The 21,738-nt window shown below is 51.2% G+C and overlaps 1 protein-coding gene across 1 annotated transcript in view; it reads right to left on the bottom strand.

Moving 5' to 3' along the window:
- Window positions 1-2,375: 2,375 nt before the first annotated feature.
- Window positions 2,376-21,738, bottom strand: part of VPS13D (vacuolar protein sorting 13 homolog D) — a gene marked incomplete in the record, with an annotated part of 334,001 nt that continues 314,638 nt past the window's right edge. Inside the window, 3 exon segments of the mRNA XM_077455954.1 lie at window positions 2,376-2,646; window positions 5,196-5,436; window positions 7,791-7,922. Coding sequence (XP_077312080.1) covers window positions 2,515-2,646; window positions 5,196-5,436; window positions 7,791-7,922 — 505 coding nt within the window.

Genomic DNA, 21,738 nt, shown 5'->3' with positions numbered 1-21,738 from the left:
CCCCCTCCACCAAACAACCCTCCCACACCATAATCCCCCCTCCACCAAACAACCCTCCCACACCATAATCCCCCCTCCACCAAACAACCCTCCCACACCATAATCCCCCCTCCACCAAACAACCCTCCCACACCATAATCCCCCCTCCACCAAACAACCCCCCCCCCCCACACACCATAATCCCCCCTCCACCAAACAACCCCCCCCACACACCATAATCCCCCCTCCACCAAATGATTTGGGCCCGTGCAGGAAGCAACCTCCATATAGACTCGGATCCATTTAACAGACGAGATTAAACAGCCAAAATTTTAAGGAAAACCAACCGCAGTTGGGATGGAAAGGACCGCAGCCTGGCCAATCATTGGAAATGCGTGACATCATAAAACAAAATGGCCGCCTTAACCGCATGAAAGTGACACTGAAGACCGCACTGCAAACAAACATGACACAGAGATGCCGCGCTTTATATCCTCCATTGTATTTACAATGACCACAGATATACATATGTACAAAGTTAGCAAAATAAAGGTCTTTCTTCAAAATTGATACAGCTTTAAATGTATAGATATTTATAATTATACATCGTATTAAATATTACTAACCCGTCATATAAATTACCCCAAATCAATAATCTGGAAAGGCAGCAGTGCGTCTCACGTCATAAATACCGGGACAGGAGAAATGTGCAGATATATAATAGAAAACCCATGAGGACAGACATATATGTTCCAGAATCTTCCATCACTCTGCCCGGTCCCGGGACTCCGGACAGAGGCAGATTCCGGATCTCTGCCCGGTCCTCGGGGACTCCGGACAGAGGCAGATTCCAGATCTCTGCCCGGTCCCGGGACTCCGGACAGAGGCAGATTCCGGATCTCTGCCCGGTCCCGGGACTCCAGACAGAGGCAGATTCCGGATCTCTGCCCGCTCCCCAGGACTCCGGACAGAGGCAGATTCCGAATCTCTGCCCGCTCCCCAGGACTCCGGACAGAGGCAGATTCCGGATCTCTGCCCGCTCCCCAGGACTGCGGGCGGAGGCAGATTCCGGATCTCTGCCCGCTCCCCAGGACTGCGGGCGGAGGCAGATTCCGGATCTCTGCCCGCTCCCCAGGACTCCGGACAGAGGCAGATTCCGGATCTCTGCCCGGTCCCGGGACTCCGGACAGAGGCAGATTCCGGATCTCTGCCCGCTCCCCAGGACTGCGGGCGGAGGCAGATTCCGGATCTCTGCCCGCTCCCCAGGACTGCGGGCGAAGGCAGATTCCGGATCTCTGCCCGCTCCCCAGGACTCCGGACAGAGGCAGATTCCGGATCTCTGCCCGGTCCCGGGACTCCGGACAGAGGCAGATTCCGGATCTCTGCCCGGTCCCGGGACTCCGGACAGAGGCAGATTCCGGATCTCTGCCCGGTCCCGGGACTCCGGACAGAGGCAGATTCCGGATCTCTGCCCGGTCCCCGGGACTCCGGACAGAGGCAGATTTCGGATCTCTGGCCGGTCCCCGGGACTCCGGACAGAGGCAGATTCCGGATCTCTGCCCGGTCCCCGGGACTCCGGACAGAGGCAGATTCCGGATCTCTGCCCGGTCCCCGGGACTCTGGACAGAGGCAGATTCCGGATCTCTGCCCGGTCCCCGGGACTCCGGGCGGAGGCAGATTCCGGATCTCTGCCCGCTCCCCGGGACTCCGGACAGAGGCAGATTCCGGATCTCTGCCCGCTCCCCGGGACACCGGGCGGAGGCAGATTCCAGATCTCTGCCCGGTCCCCGGGACTCCGGACAGAGGCAGATTCCGGATCTCTGCCCGGTCCCCGGGACTCCGGACAGAGGCAGATTCCGGATCTCTGCCCGGTCCCCGGGACTCCGGACAGAGGCAGATTCCGGATCTCTGCCCGGTCCCCGGGACTCCGGACAGAGGCAGATTCCGGATCTCTGCCCGGTCCCCGGGACTCCGGGCGGAGGCAGATTCCAGATCTCTGCCCGGTCCCCGGGACTCCGGGCGGAGGCAGATTCCAGATCTCTGCCCGGTCCCCGGGACTCCGGGCGGAGGCAGATTCCAGATCTCTGCCCGGTCCCCGGGACTCCGGACAGAGGCAGATTCCGGATCTCTGCCCGCTCCCCGGGACACCGGGCGGAGGCAGATTCCAGATCTCTGCCCGGTCCCCGGGACTCCGGACAGAGGCAGATTCCGGATCTCTGCCCGGTCCCCGGGACTCCGGACAGAGGCAGATTCCGGATCTCTGCCCGGTCCCCGGGACTCCGGACAGAGGCAGATTCCGGATCTCTGCCCGGTCCCCGGGACTCCGGGCGGAGGCAGATTCCAGATCTCTGCCCGGTCCCCGGGACTCCGGGCGGAGGCAGATTCCAGATCTCTGCCCGGTCCCCGGGACTCCGGGCGGAGGCAGATTCCAGATCTCTGCCCGGTCCCCGGGACTCCGGGCGGAGGCAGATTCCGGATCTCTGCCCGGTCCCCGGGACTCCGGGCGGAGGACACACTCAGCGGAAGTTCTGTGCTTTATGAGTTCAGGTCCAGACCGTCCGGCTCCTCCGTCTGACGCAACATCAGCTGCTGCTCATAATAAAGACTTTTCGCATAATTGATTTCTTGCGATATTTTCACGGCGAGGCTCTCAGACTTCACATGGACCTGAAGGAGGAAGAAGAAGGGAGACTGTGAGACGCAGGTGGGTGGGATGTATGCAGAGGTCAGAGCTGCAGAGAGGTGAAAGTGAGGTGAGGATAGGGGATGCACAGGTAAGCAGCTGTGGAAGAAGGCTGAACCCTGCACACTGTACATAGCGGAACCCTGAACCCTGCACACCGTACATAGCGGAACCCTGAACCCTGCACACTGTACATAGCGGAACCCTGAACCCTGCACTCTGCACATAGCGGAACCCTGAACCCTGCACTCTGCACATAGCGGAACCCTGAACTCTGTACATAGCGGAACCCTGAACCCTGCACATAGCGGAACCCTGAACCCTGCACACCGTACATAGCGGAACCCTGAACCCTGCACACTGTACATAGCGGAACCCTGAACCCTGCACTCTGCACATAGCGGAACCCTGAACCCTGCACACTGTACATAGCGGAACCCTGAACCCTGCACTCTGTACATAGCGGAACTCTGAACCCTGCACACTGTACATAGCGGAACTCTGAACCTTGCACTCTGTACATAGCGGAACCCTGAACCCTGCACTCTGTACATAGCGGAACTCTGAACCCTGCACATAGCAGAACCCAGAACCCTGCACTCTGTACATAGCGGAACCCTGAACCCTGCACTCTGTACATAGCGGAACTCTGAACCCTGCACTCTGTACATAGCGGAACTCTGAACCCTGCAATCTGTACATAGCATGCCCCTGAACTCTGCACTCAGTACATAGCGTGCCCCTGAACCCTGCACATAGCGGAACCCAGAACCCTGCACTCTGTACATAGCACATCCCTAAACTCTGTATCTAATGCTTCCCTAAACTCTGGACATAGCTCACCCCTGAACCCTGCACTATGTACATAGCGGAACCCTGCACTCTGTACACAGTGGAACTCTGAACCCTGCACATAGCGGAACCCAGAACCCTGCACTCTGTACATAGCGGAACCCCGAACATAGAAAAACCCTGCACTCTGTACATAGCGGAACCCTGCACTCTGTACACAGTGAAACTCTGAACCCTGCACTCTGTACATAGCACACCCCTAAACTCTGTACTCTGTATGTAATGCTCCCCTAAACTCTGGACATAGCTCACCCCTGAACCCTGCACTCTGGACATAGCTTACCCCTGAACCCTGCACTCTGGACATAGCAGAACTCTGAACCCTGCACCCTGAGCATAGCGGAACCCTGAACTCTGTGCATAGCGCACCCCTGAACTCTGTGCATAGCGCACCCCTGAACTCTGTGCATAGCGCACCCCTGAACTCTGTGCATAGCGCACCCCTGAACTCTGTGCATAGCGCACCCCTGAACTCTGTACATAGCGTAACCCCGAGCTCTGCACTCTGTACATAGCATAACCCCGATCTTGGTACGTAGCACACCCCTGAGCTCTGTTATGTCAGGTGCCCCTGAACTCTACACTCCGTACGTAGCACACCCCTAAGCGCTACACTGTGTACATAGCTCACCGCTGAACTCTGTACATAGCGTGCCCCTGAGCTCTGCACTCTGTATGTACTGCACCCCTGAACTCTTCACTTTGCACATAGCGCACCCCTGAACTTTGCACTCTGTACATAGCGTAACCCTGATCTCGGTACGTAGCACACCCCCGAGCTCTGCACTGTGTAACGCACCCCTGAACGCTGTATGTCAGGCACCCCTGAACTCTGTACATAGCACACCCCTAAGCGCTAAACTCTGTAAATAGCGCACCCCTGAGCTCTGCATTCTGTATGTACTGCACCCCTGAACTCTGCACTCTGAATGTAGTACACACCTGACCTCTGCACTTTGTATGCAGTGCACCCCCAAACTCTGTTGAGTTCCTGTACCTGATTTTCTGAGAAAACGAAGAGGGCTGCCAAACTATCCAATATTCAGTTCAGACACTTTCAGAGCGATCGCAAATCTAATGACAATTGTCAATAGAAAGATGGCGAAAAACTACTGGGGAAATACTCCGCTGCTTCCATGTGGTGTCCCCTCAATGGCTGCAGGAGAAAGATATTCCCCTTCACTGAAGTAACCCAGCGAGGGAGCAACCGCTCTCATCCAGCCAGCAAAGTGGTGACATCTCTCTCATCCAGCCAGCGGGGGTGGGGGGTGACATCTCTCTCATCCAGCCAGCGGGGGGGTGGGGGGGTGGGGGGGTGACATCTCTCTCCACTGATGGTCTTAAATGATGAAGGGGGTGTCTGGTGACCACGTTGAAGACCTCGGGAAATTTTTGGTGTAATACATTTTCATCGTTCTACAAAGGGCTGGACAGTCGTTACAAAGACCAGCACAACCGGCTAGAACAAAGGATGACATCACAATGCACGGTGCGGAATACGTTTGTTATCTTTGGAATTTAATTTAAGGAGTGTAAAAAAAGGACATTTTGAGTTCTGCTTTAACACAAAGGAGACCCCGGCAGACACTTTGCACACAAGTTCTGTAGAGGGACCATATAAACCTGAATAGATGATGTTTGAGGTCAGTGACCCCTATGACATCACAGAACATGGACCTACCATTGGTTTTTGGTGGGACGGCCCTGGAATGGCAATCCCGCTGCTCGTAGTCTCGGCCTTCTTGGTTAGCTGGACGTAGATCTTCCCGTGATCTTTGGAGACCAGGCAGTGGTACAAATCATCATACTTAATCTCCAGGAAGATGGCTTCTCGGTCCACATACTCGCCCCACTTCAGGAAGTAGGCGGTTTTCGAGGAGATCAGCACACAGTAACTGTCTATATGTTCAACAGCAATAAAGCTGAGAAAAGACAAAGAGACACAAATGGAATATTCCGTTATCTTTACTACAATCAAAGCGTGACTTCCACATTTACAGACAGGAAAGGTCGGCTATAAACCGCTACTGGACAATTCGCTCCTCGCAGGCCATGCAAGTCCAACCTTTCATTTATTGGGCGACTCCCGTCAATCATTCTACACAATATGTTCAAAGGTTTGTGGCCTCCTGACCATGACACCTACTGTATATGGGAGCTTACTGGCCATCCCATTCTAAAAGCATATGGAGTGGCGCCTTCCACCATCTCCATTAATATGGATTCCCCCTTTGCAGCTATGACAACCCTCCATGCCTTTTTCAAAAGCCTTCCACAAGATCAGGTAATGGTGCTGGATGAGAAGACCTGGCTCACCATCAATGTTCCATTTTCTCCCAAAGATAATCAGTAGGGATGAGGTCAGGTAATCAGTAGGGATGAGGTCAGGTGATCAGTAGGGAGGGGGTCAGGTGATCAGTAGGGAGGGGGTCAGGTGTTCAGTAGGGAGGGGATCAGGTGTTCAGTAGGGAGGGGGTCAGGTGTTCAGTAGGGAGGGGGTCAGGTGTTCAGTAGGGAGGGGGTCAGGTGTTCAGTAGGGAGGGGGTCAGGTGATCAGTAGGGAGGGGGGTCAAGTGATCAGTAGGGATGAGGTCAGGTGATCAGTAGGGAGGGGGTCAGGTGATCAGTAGGGAGGGGGTCAGGTGATCAGTAGGGAGGGGGTCAGGTGTTCAGTAGGGAGGGGGTCAGGTGTTCAGTAGGGAGGGGGTCAGGTGTTCAGTAGGGAGGGGGTCAGGTGATCAGTAGGGAGGGGGGTCAGGTGATCAGTAGGGAGGGGGGTCAAGTGATCAGTAGGGATGAGGTCAGGTGGTGAGTAGGGATGAGGTCAGGTGATCAGTAGGGAGGGGGTCAGGTGATCAGTAGGGAGGGGATCAGGTGTTCAGTAGGGAGGGGGTCAGGTGTTCAGTAGGGAGGGGGGTCAGGGCTCTGTACAGGACACTCCAGTTCCTCCACACCAAACTTTACTTTTCTGGGAAGGCTTCCTACAGGATGTTGGAAGGTGTCTGTGGGAATTTGTGCCATTTGTGAGGTCAGGTACTGATTTTGGATGAGCAGACCCGGCTCACCATTGGATGAGCAGACCCGGCTCACCATTGGATGAGCAGACCTGGCTCACCATTGGATGAGCAGACCTGGCTCACCATTGTGCATGGGGGGGGGGGGGGGGGTGGAACAGAAAAGGGTCTTCACCAAACTGTTACCACAAGGTTGGAAGAGCACGACTGTCTCCAATGTCTTTGTATGATGGAGGATTACCAGGACTCTTCACTGGAGACACCTGAACTTCATCATTGGAGGGGTTCACAGATTTTTGTTACAGATGACAAGAGCTTCCCCAAAGTGTGGCGTCTCAATGACAGGACCCCACAGGGGGTCATGGGCCGATGACTCTGGGAGTACCCGTGGAAGCTCTGGCAGAGATTCTGAGAGTGTGAATTCTGGAGGTCCTGGCAGGGATTTGGGGACTTTTACCATGTAGGTCGGTGTGATGGTTAGAGGTCCACCAATATTTGGCCTTCCGGTGAGTGTTTTTCTTCCTGCACATTGCCTTTGTGTGTAGTTTTTGTGAAGACAGGTTGGATGAAGAAAGTGTTATTTAGCCCCGAGACATTATAGGGGACCAAATGGACCCATTTGTCATGAGAGGGGAGGGGATATTGCTTACTCCAATTTTTACCAGTCATGACATCAACATTGCTGTTTTCTGAAGTTACATAGGACTGGGTGAGGGGGTGGTGGTAGAACCATGGAACACACGGTATAGTTGTAGACTTCATATCAGGGACATTCAAAATTTGAAGATTCCAAGCAAGCATTAGGTAGGTCAGGACAGCCTGGCAACCTTCTGCTCATTAGTGTCTCTCTAAAGACTGAATATACCCTCATCACTATCCTTTGTTTATAGAGCACCGACATATTATACAGACTTGTACATGATATATTATAGGGTGCCAACTACAGACAGCATACAAAACAATGGACATAGACACCAGGAACCAAAGACCCAACTGGTACCAATGTTCTACCTGAAATGGGGGACTAGAAGCTTCCAGAGAATTAGTGACTTGACAGAAAACTGTGTGACTGCTTATTGTATAAAATATTATTCATGAACAACCGACCGGATCTTCAATAATCCACCCAGTGCACCCGACAAGCCTCCACCAGGTCAAACATTACAAACAATCTGCTCACGGGATCGATCACTAGAGTGAGTATAAATCCATAGCAGTCGGAGGACGGGGGAGGGGGAACGACTCTGGTCACTGATACTTACAACTCATCCTGGATGTTGTCTGTCAGTCTGAAGAGTTGTTCTTGTCCCTCAGCCTGGATATCGGAGTATCTGGGAAGAAGTCCCTGAGGACTGGTGCAGCACCGTGGTCTCCTCACCCTCTGAACCTGCATCCTAGAAGAGCAAAACCTCCGATCATTACAAATCCTCCAAACAGAACAATCGTCACTTCTTGTGATTCCATAGAGAAATATACCGCATGGAGTAAGAGCCCATCACTGCCCTTCACCCAGGAAACGAAGGAGCGGGATAAAACCAAATATATTCAGTATTCCCGACCATTTATATACAGTACCTAAACATTTATATACCTGGGTATTTATATACCGTATCTGAGTGTGTATATACAGTACCTGTGTATTTTTATACCTCAGTATTTCTACACCTGGGCAGACCTAAAACAGAGCATTCATAGACCTACGTACATACATAGATGGACATAGCTGTACTTGAGCATTCTTATAGTGGATCATTTCATGCTCTACATACAATGGAGGGTATGGGGGGATCTCCAAGGCTCTCCATATAATGGAGGGTACGGGGGATCTCCAAGGCTCTCCATACAATGGAGGGTATGGGAGATCTCTAAGGCTCTCCATATAATGGAGGGTATGGGGGGGATCTCTAAGGCTCTTCATATAATGGAGGGTATGGGGGGATCTCTAAGGCTCTCCATACAATGGAGGGTACGGGGGATCTCCAAGGCTCTCCATACAATGGAGGGTATGGGGGGGATCTCTAAGGCTCTTCATACAATGGAGGGTACGGGGGATCTCCAAGGCTCTCCATACAATGGAGGGTATGGGGGGATCTCCAAGGCTCTCCATACAATGGAGGGTATGGGGGATCTCCAAGGCTCTCCATACAATGGAGGGTACGGGGATCTCCAAGGCTCTCCATACAATGGAGGGTATGGGGGGATCTCCAAGGCTCTCCATACAATGGAGGGTATGGGGGATCTCCAAGGCTCTCCATACAATGGAGGGTATGGGGGATCTCTAAGGCTCTCCATACAATGGAGGGTATGGGGGGATCTCTAAGGCTCTCCATACAATGGAGGGTACGGGGGATCTCCAAGGCTCTCCATACAATGGAGGGTATGGGGGATCTCCAGCACTTTGTGAAGAAAGGGGCCCTTCTGAGGCAGAACACTGACAGACCCATCATGGATATATAGAGACCTTCTCCAGCTTTCCTCATCTATATTGCCCGGTGGCTGGCAAAGTGCCTTTCTATCCGGCGGTGAGCTTGGAATGTGTTCTTCATCACACTGACAGGAGATAAATTCTTATAGATGTGAATGGCGGGGGAGGGTGGGGGGGGATTGGGGTTGGATATCGGGTACCGGGGGAAAATATCACCCAATACTACAATTCCAATATTTCGTATCCCCTGAGTATTAAAGCTCAATTCCAGTTACGGATGTTTTTTTTTTTTTTTACTTTGGACCCTCTATATCCAGTATATATCGGTGTTTCTCAGTCGAGGCGCCCCATTCTAAAGTGTAAAAAGCTAAACGAATAGTTTTACATAATACAGAAATATCCACATGTAGAACGCCCATCCAAGATGAGAAGAATCGGCTGCAGGACTCCATGGGCAGGTAAGTACCGACTTGTAAAAAGTCACCAGATACGTTATCTGTAGACTCCAAATTATTTAAATACTGAGTGAAGTTCCTCTTTAACCACTTAAAGGCCAGCAGTTATATTGCTTATATGTAGGTTGGCTCTCCTGGGCAAATCACCGCCATCGTACGTCGGCTGCTTTAAGATCACTAGGGGGCGCGCATGCTGAGACGCCGGAGTTGATGTGTGTGTGTGTCTGGTGGCCGCGATAGCCACCCGCCATCGCTCTCGAGAAAAAATGGCCTGGTCATGAAGGGGGATAAATTCTTCCTGTCCTTAAGTGGTTAAAGAGAATTTTTAAAAGCCAGAACTTTTTTTATTTTATGGTTACTAGTTTTGGAAAGAATCGAGAAGGGTCAGAACCTCTGCCAAGTTTTTATTGCTCTTGGTCTGCCTTGCTGCCTGTGTCCCCATTGAGGAGACGACTTTCATTTCCTGTTCTGGTGACCACACTAAATAAAAGTGTGGTTATAAACCTTCCCCCGTTCTATTCAAAATGAAAAGAACAAAAACAATTTGTGGCTGGAGCCGGCACATATGACCGCAGCCAAAACGTGCGCTCTGTTTAGCTAATGCTGAGGTGGACACATTTCATTCTTCTGAGGACTGGTCTGTTATAACAGGCCATGGAGCCAATCTATAAAACCAAATCCATCTGACACTTATTTCGTTGAATGGTTTCCATCACCGGCGTCTCCATATGAAAACGACATCCATCTAGTGGGAAATCGGGAACAAAGGGGGCCATGGATTATTTTCATTGAAATCCACCTCTCTGGCTTGCACCACATTACCAGTTTAGGAGAAAATGCAATAAAATATCCGGCTGCTTATGGATTCCAGTTCTCCGGTCTCCAGGAACGTTTAGTTCTAAGTAAAAAGGAATGTATACAGAGGAAGTGGGGAGAGGGGGGACCGGCCCTCAGAACAAAGATGCTTCTGTCGCCGGCAACACGGGTAGCAGAACATTCACCGCGGTAATAGAGTCCGTCCAGCGTCATGAGGATTTTCACCTCAACCATTTCGTCCAAGTGTTAGAATGAACAGTATGGACAGGCAGTCCTTCAAGGCTTGCCAGACGGCTCTGTTTGGTCTGGATGGCAAGTCACATTCCTCTCAACTCACTTCAAATTTTTTTTTTATAACTACAGTCTGTTCCACTGTCTCAAGTTTCTTTCTGTAAATAATAAGAACCTCTTCTGAATCTGAAAAGCAGAGCAAAGCCTGGTGAGGCCCACATCTGTGTTACATTAAAACGTGCACTCAATAGATTTTTTGATTCTTTTTTAATGAGTACACAAAGGCAATACAAGACAGAAAAGCCCCAATGTCTCCCGGTCACAGCAGGGAGGAGAGCGGCTCGGGGAAGAGACAAAAGGAACCGCGGCTGGTGTCAGAAAGTTCAAGTGTGAGCAAAGGTCCTTGGTATTAAAGGAAAATATAGAGGCTTCCATCTGGGACATCCCATCCCAGGAGAGAAGACCATACAGAAGGTACGAAGGTGACCAAAGACGGCCAGACCGAGTTCAGGTTCACAATGTGAAGGGATAATATAGAGGTTTCCATCTGGGACATCCCTTCCCAAGAGAGAAGACCATACAGAAGGTACGAAGGTGACCAAAAGACGGCCAGACTGAGTTCAGGTTCACAATGTGAAGGGATAATATAGAGGCTTCCATCTGGGACATCCCATCCCAGGAGAGAAGACCATACAGAGGGTACGAAGGTGACCAAAGACGGCCAGTCTGAGTTCAAGTCCTCAATGTGAAGGGATAATATAGAGGTTTCCATCTGGAAAAGCCCATCCCAGAAGAGAAGACCATACAGAGGGTACTAAGGTGACCAAACACGGCCAGACTGAGTTCAGGTTCACAATGTGAAGGGATAATATAGAGGTTTCCATCTGGAAAAGCCCATCCCAGAAGAGAAGACCATACAGAGGGTACTAAGGTGACCACAGATGGCCAGACTTTAGTTCAGGTTCAAAATGTGAAGGGATACTATAGAGGTTTCCATCTGGGACATCCCATCCCAGAAGAGAAGACCATACAGAGGGTACTAAGGTGACCAAAGACGGCCAGACAGAGTTCAGGTTCACAATGTGAAGGGATAATATAGAGGCTTCCATCTGGGACATCCCTTCCCAGGAGAGAAGACCATACAGAAGGTACGAAGGTGACCAAAGATGGCCAGACCGAGTTCAGGATCACAATGTGAAGGGATAATATAGAGGTTTCCATCTGGAAAAGCCCATCCCAGAAGAGAAGACCATACAGATGGTACTAAGGTGACCACAGATGGCCAGACAGAGTTCAAGTCCTCAATGTGAGGGGATAATATAGATGTCTGCATTTAGTACATCCCATCCTAGGAGAGAAGACCATACAGAGGGTACTAAGGTGACCAAAGACGGCCAGACTGAGTTCAGGTTCACAATGTGATGGGATAATATAGAGGTTTCCATCTGGAAAAGACCATCCTTAAAGAGAAGACCTTATACAAGGTACTAAGGTGACCACAGATGGCCAGACTTCAGTTCAGGTCCTCAGTGTTTTAAGGAAATATGCCACCCCCGTGGGAAGAGCATACCGGAAATACTAAGGTAACCAAAGATGGCAAGAACTCCTGCTGACGATGACCGGAGGTAATAATTCTGCCCATCTTGGCCTAAACTGCACACCACCAGGAATCGCTCAACTTATACTCTAGCAGAATTTCATTAGAAATCTATTGTTTTAGGAACGTTTGTTCATTTTTTGAATGGTTAGTGGGGTCAAACTAACTTTGATTTTTCAACCACAATAATGACAAAATGGAGAAGGCAGAAGGAAGCAGGTTGGACAAATTTTTCTGGAACAAACAAATTTCTAACAGTGAATGTGGTTTTCATTCCGGAAAATCCCTTCATTCCAAAATCAAATGTTAAAATAAATAATTTTTGGCCGGAGTTTTAACAACCCACAAAAAGAGTCAACCTAAGATCGAAAATCAGTCTATGATTTTTTTTGGGTAGGAGGCAAAAAAAAAACCCCAAGATGAACCTCCATAACCTAAGTCTGTAAAAGAAAATGAGGGCACTTGGCACGTATGTTAGAATTTCCGGTGGCCAGGAGGACAACCACTATCATCTCTGTTGCCAGGCCGCGAGGCATTGCACTAGCACTTTAAAACGAAAAAAAAAACGATTTATTTTTCCCCTCGTGTGTTGATCACACTATACTTATATATGTGTCTTTTACACGTGACTTGTAGGGTGTGGATCTTTGAGCCTTCCGTAAAGTCTAGGCAAAGGATGTGTGTGGCCTTCAGGTCAGATCAGGGTCTGCTGGGCCTTTTGGCTAGGTGCACCTAAGTGTACCTCCCCGTCAGGAATCTTATGCCCCAGGGGGTCAGGGAAGGGTTCTTCCTCTTGGGGGGGGGGGGGCATATGACACACCCTAAGGGCACTTTGTGAGTTCACAAACCCTTTTTAGGGTTACTTTTGGGGTTTTGTTTTTGCTGGCTTGGGAAAATAATCACTGCATACCCAACATAATATTCACCAATCTCAAAAACTAAAGAGGACGAGCGATTTCACCAACTGAAATAAAGAGAAAATAAATGAATGTCAAATATTTCTCTTTTTATCCCTTTGACCTCATTATCCAGATACAGTAAGTCGTACATCAGAGGAGTAGGTGGTGCCGTCTGATCGACCGGCTCGTATTGTTCTTCACTCATTAATGATTAAAAGCAAAAGTGGCGCTCAGGAGAAGGATAAAGTATGTGTTGGTGCGAGATCCTTGACAAATTAATGGAAGCTTATCTTGAAATTTCCATTTTAACAGCCTTTATAATGTCAACTTGAAAGTAATGAGCGGCTCGGCGGAGTGTAGATTGTGACCGGTCTATCGACTCCGAGATTAACGCAAAACACGCCCATCCTCCGGCTTCACAAAACACAGGAAAATGGATTCTCACATTTCTAGCGTAATACATACAATTCAAATATTGTGTCTGCATAAAATATTTTCACCTTAACTTTTCTACTTACAGAGCCTTGAAAAAGTATTCATACCCCTTGAAATTCCCCACATTTTGTCACAACCAAAAACATAAAATGTATTTTATTGGGATTTTATGTGAAGGACCAACACAAAGTGTCACATAATTGTGAGGTGGAAGGAAAATGATAAATTATACAAATAAATATGTGAAAAGTGGGGGGGGGGGCATTTGTATGGCACCCCTTTTACTCTGATACCCCTAACTAAAATCTAGGGGAAACAATTGCCTTCAGAAGTCACCTAATTAGTAAATAGAGTGCCCTGTGTGTCATTTAATCTCAGTATAAATACAGCTGTTCTGTGAAGCCCTCAGAGGTTTGTTAGAGAACCTCAGTGAACAAACAGCATCATGAAGGCCAAGGAACACACCAGAGAGGTCAGGGATGAAGTTGTGGAGAAGTATAAAGCAGGGTTGGGTTATAATAAAATCTCCCAAGCTTTGACCATCTCACGGAGTTCTGTTCAATCCATCATCGGAGAATGGAAAGAGTATGGGCACAACCGCAAACCTACCAAGACATGGCCGTCTACCTAAACTGACCAGCCGGGCAAGGAGAGCATTCATCAGAGAAGAGCCAAGAGGTCCATGGTAACTCTGGAGGAGCTGCAGAGATCCACAGCTCAGGGGGGAGAATCTGTCCACAGGACAACTATTAGTCGTCTCTCCACAAATCTGCCCTTTATGGTTCTTCTCAGTTTAGGGCAAAAAGATAACTAGAGCGTCTCTCCCAATAAGCTGAAAGCCTTTCAGCGATCGGACCACCGCAGTGTATAAAGGTGGGGGGCTTACCGGACAAAGGATGACCCTCATTCGTTATGATATTGTATGGAACCTCCAACCTGCTTTGGGGATTTTTAACAAACGATTACACCTCTAGATGTACCAGCCAATCACTGTGTAGTAAAGCTCCACATGGAAAGAGGAAGAGACGCTTTCCAAATCAGTCAGGTAAAGTAAAGCTTTCATAGAAGTAACGGCAATTAGGAACACATGGATTATCCCTTCACCCAAAAGCAAGATGGCCGCATATGTGAAGTGGTCTTTCAATAATAAATTGTTCAACCCAATTTTTTTTTTTCTGCTGAAGTCTGAGCATCCCAGTTGCAAAGCTAATGATCGACTATTGTATACGGCAATGCCATCTATTATGTGGTTGGCGACAAGATTCTGAACTGAAACTAGTTTGCTGCATCTTCTAAGGACGGAGATGGAGAGACATCCTCACCGGTGTTTCCATTTTTGTACCACTTTCTACAGCAATTACAAAACCAAAACGATCGTGTCATGTTTCTCTAATGAGTGTACATGGTCACCATGGATCGACAACTTCCGTCCAAAGGTTTCTTTTAATGAAAGAGATCACATCACAAAGATAAGTCCAACATTTCGGAGCCACGCAGGGCCCCTTCGTCATCACGCCTTTGGATGGAAGCGTTGACCCATGGGGTGTGCTGGTCAATATGTACACTTACTTGATGTTTCCAGGACCCAAATGGTAATCGCTGCGGCACCCACCATTTAATGAGCCATATTTGCCAGGAACGTGTGTGATAGGAATATTGACCAGAATGTTTCTCTAATGGACTCTCCATAAAGTAAGAAAAAAAACAGCAAGAAAGTGACCCCCCCAGTCCCCTCCCCCATTATGGTTTACTGGGAAAGGGGGGAGGCAAAGCTACTTTTGGGAGACCCCACCATTGGATTTTCTAGGAGATATAGGAAGCTGGCAATCAATTGGCCAGCTCAGTGGATTGCTTTAAGAAAGGCCTGGATTATTTCCTAAGTGTACGTAATATAACGGGGTACTGACATTTATAGGTAAAGTTGATCCGGGGAAAATCCGATTGCCTCTCGGGGGATCAGGAAGGAATTTTTTCCCCTGCTTTAGCAAATTGGATCATGGCTCTGCTGGGGTTTTTGCCTTCCTCTGGATCAACTGTGGGTATAGAATTGGGTATATGGGCTGGTATATGTATGTGTGTATATATGTGTATGTGTATATATATGTGTATATGTGTATGTATAGTATATATATATTTTTTTTTGGTTGAACTGGATGGACTTGTGTCTTTTTTCAACCTGACTAACTATGTAACTATGTAATTATCCCATTAAATTCCCCAACTGAAACAGATTTTGGATTGGGTTGGCCTTTAAAAGAAAACCAATTGGTGGAAAAGTTCCTTCAGTATTGTGAAGATATCTCATCCATGGCAGAGCTGCGTGGTCTTTCCTGGGTACTCCATCCCATTCATGGCAGGATGCAGAGCTCCGTGGTCTTTCCGGGGTACTCCATCCCATTCATGGCAGGATGCAGAGCTCCGTGGTCTTTCCAGGGTACTCCATCCCATTCATGGCAGGATGCAGAGCTCCGTGGTCTTTCCGGGGTACTCCATCCTATCCATGGCAGGATGCAGAGCTCCGTGGTCTTTCCAGGGTACTCCATCCCATTCATGGCAGGATGCAGAGCTCCGTGGTCTTTCCAGGGTACTCCATCCTATCCATGGCAGGATGCAGAGCTCCGTGGTCTTTCCGGGGTACTCCATCCCATTCATGGCAGGATGCAGAGCTCCGTGGTCTTTCCAGGGTACTCCATCCTATCCATGGCAGGATGCAGAGCTCCGTGGTCTTTCCAGGGTACTCCATCCTATCCATGGCAGGATGCAGAGCTCCGTGGTCTTTCCAGGGTACTCCATCCCATTCATGGCAGGATGCAGAGCTCCGTGGTCTTTCCGGGGTACTCCATCCTATCCATGGCAGGATGCAGAGCTCCGTGGTCTTTCCAGGGTACTCCATCCCATTCATGGCAGGATGCAGAGCTCCGTGGTCTTTCCGGGGTACTCCATCCTATCCATGGCAGGATGCAGAGCTCCGTGGTCTTTCCGGGGTACTCCATCCCATTCATGGCAGGATGCAGAGCTTCGTGGTCTTTCCGGGGTACTCCATCCCATTCATGGCAGGATGCAGAGCTCCATGGTCTTTCCGGGGTACTCCATCCTATCCATGGCAGGATGCAGAGCTCCGTGGTCTTTCCAGGGTACTCCATCCCATTCATGGCAGGATGCAGAGCTGCGTGGTCTTTCCGGGGTACTCCATCCCATTCATGGCAGGATGCAGAGCTGCGTGGTCTTTCCAGGGTACTCCATCCCATTCATGGCAGGATGCAGAGCTGCGTGGTCTTTCCAGGGTACTCCATCCCATTCATGGCAGGATGCAGAGCTCCGTGGTCTTTCCAGGGTACTCCATCCCATTCATGGCAGGATGCAGAGCTCCGTGGTCTTTCCAGGGTACTCCATCCCATTCATGGCAGGATGCAGAGCTGCGTGGTCTTTCCGGGGTACTCCATCCTATCCATGGCAGGATGCAGAGCTCCGTGGTCTTTCCAGGGTACTCCATCCCATTCATGGCAGGATGCAGAGCTTCGTGGTCTTTCCAGGGTACTCCATCCTATCCATGCTTTGAGGACATCAGGAGGAAAGCGATGGGTTCAGTACGAGGTCCCCGGAGTGTCCGTTCTCATTGCTCTTTAATACACTTGACATGTTTCCCGATTGTTTCTGGCAATTAAACCCGGTTATCCAACAAAGGCACATTTGACCTCCTATCTTAAGCCTGTTGAGTCATTGAAGTGAAGGGGAGTAAAGAAGCAGAAGCGGCAAATTTCCAACGAGATTCAATGTCTGTTTATGATATATATGGAAATTCATTCAGTTTTTTTTTTTTTGTTGTTGACATTTTTACTCAAACTCAAAAAGATTCACTGAGTGATGTTTTGTTGGTGAAATGAATCCTCCCATTATAAGGGGAGAAGACTGGTGACAGAACAAGCTGGAAAGCAACAAGTACCTCCAATGCTTAGAAATGCAAATAGTAATGATTTGTAACGATTTGGTCCCATGATGACTTACATATACCATTTACTAGAACGGGAATCTGTAGAGTTCTCATAGTGCTATAAGAATACCTGCCAATCCTTCCAGCATCCACCTTCTTCTACACACAGGTGACAACGCAATCTACCGACTCCTACTACGGTGGCAGTGTTGTCAGCCGAGTGTGCCCCCCCCCCCCCGGGACTGTAGTCAGCGTGTATCCATTGTACCTCGTGGCATCCATCGTATCTCCTGGGACCCATAGTACCTTGTGCCATCCATCATATCTCCTGGTAGCCCTGGTAGCCATCGTACCTTGTGACATCCATCGTATCTCCTGGTAGCCATCGTACCTTGTGACATCCATCGTATCTCCTGGTAGCCATAGTACCTTGTGCCATCCATCGCATCTCCTGGGACCCATAGTACCTTGTGCCATCCATCGCATCTCCTGGGACCCATAGTACCTTGTGACATCCATCGTATCTCCTGGTAGCCATCGTACCTTGTGACATCCATCGTATCTCCTGGTAGCCATTGTACCTTGTGGTATCCATAGTATCTCCTGGTAGCCATCGTACCTTGTGCCATCCATCATATCTCCTGGTAGCCCTGGTAGCCATCGTACCTTGTGACATCCATCGTATCTCCTGGTAGCCATAGTACCTTGTGCCATCCATCACATCTCCTGGTAGCCATAGTACCTTGTGCCATCCATCGCATCTCCTGGGACCCATAGTACCTTGTGCCATCCATCGCATCTCCTGGGACCCATAGTACCTTGTGCCATCCATCATATCTCCTGGTAGCCATCGTACCTTGTGACATCCATCGTATCTCCTGGTAGCCATTGTACCTTGTGGTATCCATAGTATCTCCTGGTAGCCATCGTACCTTGTGCCATCCATCGTATCTCCTGGGACCCATAGTACCTTGTGCCATCCATCGCATCTCCTGGGACCCATAGTACCTTGTGCCATCCATCGTATCTCCTGGTACCCATCGTACCTCATGACATCCATCGTATCTCCTGGTAGCCATCGTACCTTGTGGCATCCATCATACCTCCTGGTACTCATCATACCTCCTGGTACTCATCATACCTCCTAGTATTTCTCATACCTTCTGTTATCCATTGCACCTCCTGGTACCCATCATACCTCTTGGCCCACTGTGTAGGAGCAGGTCAGAATAATGTGGAACTCCGGGTATAGTGAGAAATATACTGGTTTGGTTTTGTCTTCTGAAGGATTTCTTATTCTGTCCGGCCAGGGTGGTGACATCACTTTCTCGAATAGATTGTCATCTCTCTACCTGCAGCCTGAGCCGCTTTCTTAGTTTGGTCCACCTGTCTGCAAATGTAAATGCAGCACATCTGACTGGCTCCTGGCGTTGCCCCTCCCACTCTCAGTCTGCTGTGCAGGGGATGATAGGAACATAGATTCAGGTACTTATATTAGCTGTATGTCAATTGTAAAGATGCACCGGATCTTTTGTTAAATGAATATAAAACCGCATGAAGTGAGGTTTATTTCTGCATAGAGTTTGGCTGACGAACGAGTCCCGTGGTGAATATAATCTGACGGCTTTAGGAGTTTGCAATGAAAGGAAAGCTCAGGCAGGAGCAGCAGATTGAACTGTCCCCAGACATTGTGCATTCGTTTGACATTGTGTGTTCATTTGCATGTAAATAGCGTGGACCGTGCGGCCTTCTCAGAGAAGGAAGAACAGCAAGTGGAGTCCGTACTGAGAACGTGTTCCTCCATGAGGACCCCAGGAAGAAGCGCAGAAAAACCAGACGCATCTCCGAATGGGCATAGATTGGTGGAACAAGGCCGGCGCTGAGGAGCACGGCAGAGCTGGCCGCCATTGGTGGAAAAACACTGGGGGGTGAGGAGCGCGGCAGATCTGGCCATCATTGGTGGAATGAGGCCGGCGGGGGGGAGCATGGCAGATCTGACCGCCATCGATGGAAGGATGCTGGGGGTGAGGAGTGGGGCAGATCTGGCCGCCATCGATGGAAGGATGCTGGGGGTGAGGAGTGCGGCAGATCTGGCCGTTATCGATGGAAGGGCACTGGGGGTGAGGAGTGCGGCAGATCTGGCCGTTATCGATGGAAGGGCACTGGGGGTGAGGAGCGCGGCAGATCTGGCCGCCATCGATGGAAGGGCACTGGGGGTGAGGAGTGCGGCAGATCTGGCCGTTATCGATGGAAGGGCACTGGGGGTGAGGAGCGCGGCAGATCTGGCCGCCATCGATGGAAGGGCACTGGGGGTGAGGGGCGCGGCAGATCTGGCCGCCATCGATGGAAGGGCACTGGGGGTGAGGGGCGTGGCAGATCTGGCCGCCATCGGTGGAAAAACACTGGGGGGGGGGGGGGGGGTGAGGAGCGCGGCAGATCTGGCTGTCATTGGTGGAATGAGGCTGGGGGTGAGGAGCGTGGCAGATCTGGCCGCCCCATCGATGGAAGGGCACTGGGGGTGAGGGGCGTGGCAGATCTGGCCGCCATCGGTGGAAAAACAATGGGGGGGGTGAGGAGCACGGCAGATCTGCCCGCCATCGATGGAAGGATGCTGGGGGTGAGGAGCGCGGCAGATCTGGCCGCCCCATCGATGGAAGGGCACTGGGGGTGAGGGGCGTGGCAGATCTGGCCGCCATCGGTGGAAAAACACTGGGGGGGGGGGGGGGGGGGTGAGGAGCACGGCAGATCTGCCCGCCATCGATGGAAGGATGCTGGGGGTGAGGAGCGCGGCAGATCTGGCCGCCCCATCAATGGAAGGGCACTGGGGGTGAGGAGCGCGGCAGATCTGGCCGCTATCGATGGAAGGGCACTGGGGGTGAGGAGCGCGGCAGATCTGGCCGCTATCGATGGAAGGGCACTGGGGGTGAGGAGCACGGCAGATCTGGCTGCCATCGATGGAAGGGCACTGGGGGTGAGGAGCGTGGCAGATCTGGCTGCCATTGATGGAAGGGCACTGGGGGTGAGGAGCGCGGCAGATCTGGCTGCCATTGATGGAAGGATGCTGGGGGTGAGGAGCGGGGCAGGATCTGGCCGTCATCGGTGGAAGGACGCTGGGGTGAGGAGCGCTGTAGATCTGGCTGCCATTGATGGAAGGATGCTGGGGGAGAGGAGAGGGGCAGATCTGGCCGTCATCGGTGGAAGGATGCTGGAGGGAGGAGTGCTGTAGATCTGCCTGCCAGTGGTGGAAGGACGCTGGGGGTGAGGAGCGAGGCAGATCTGTCCGTCATTGGTGGAAGGACGCTGGGGGTGAGGAGCGCTGCAGATCTGGCCGTCATCGGTGGAAGGACGCTGGGGTGAGAAGCGAGGCAGATCTGGCCGTCATTGGTGGAAGGACGCTGGGGGTGAGGAGCGCTGCAGATCTGGCCGTCATCGGTGGAAGGGCGCTGGGGGTGAGGAGCGAGGCAGATCTGGCCGTCATCGGTGGAAGGACGCTGGGGGTGAGAAGCGTGGCAGATCTGTCCGTCATTGGTGGAAAGACGCTGGGGGTGAGGAGCGCTGCAGATCTGGCCGTCATCGGTGGAAGGGCGCTGGGGGTGAGGAGCGAGGCAGATCTGGCCGTCATCGGTGGAAGGATGCTGGGGGTGAGGAGCGCTGCAGATCTGCCTGGCAGCGGTGGAATGATGCTGGGAGTGAGGAGTGGGGCAGATCTGTCCGTCATCGGTGGAAGGACACTGGGGGTGAGGAGCGCTGCAGATCTGCCTGGCAGCGGTGAATGATGCTGGGGGTGAGGAGCGAGGCAGATCTGGCCGTCATTGGTGGAAGGACGCTGGGGGTGAGGAGCGCTGCAGATCTGCCTGGCAGCGGTGGAATGATGCTGGGGGTGAGGAGCGAGGCAGATCTGGCCGTCATTGGTGGAAGGACGCTGGGAGTGAGGAGTGCTGTAGATCTGCCTGCCAGCGGTGGAAGGACGCTGGGGGTTGAGGAGCGCGGCAGATGTGGCCACCATCGGTGGAAGGACGCTGGGGGGTGAGGAGTGCTGTAGATCTGCCTGCCAGCGGTGGAAGGACGCTGGGGGTTGAGGAGCGGGGCAGATCTGGCCACCGTCTGTGGAATATTGCCGGCGGTGAGGAGCGCGGCAGATGTGGCCACTATCGGTGGAAGGGCGCTAGGGATGAATGGCTCCGGTGTACATTACAGCCAGCGGGAAGGGTTAATCGCACGGCCTCAACTCTGCATAAACTTTTGCCCTCTGGATGTGTACTTATTGGCTGCGGTACAAGTTTTGTGCTGTAATACACGCCTTAACGATACGGTTCAACTGCCGGTCAGGCTCAGGGGCTGGCAGCCAGCCAGACCGCAATCAACGTGACACACATCCCCCCCCCCCCCCCCCCCCCCCACACTCCTCTCAGATCATCCTT

Source organism: Lithobates pipiens, unplaced genomic scaffold, assembly GCF_037356315.1.
Source record: "Lithobates pipiens isolate NorthernLeopardFrog02 unplaced genomic scaffold, aLitPip1_a1.2 Scaffold_27, whole genome shotgun sequence".
In the NCBI taxonomy this organism is placed as follows: Eukaryota; Metazoa; Chordata; class Amphibia; order Anura; family Ranidae; genus Lithobates; species Lithobates pipiens.
The sequence above is the reverse complement of the archived record's forward strand: the minus strand, read 5'-3'. Positions and strand labels throughout refer to the sequence as shown.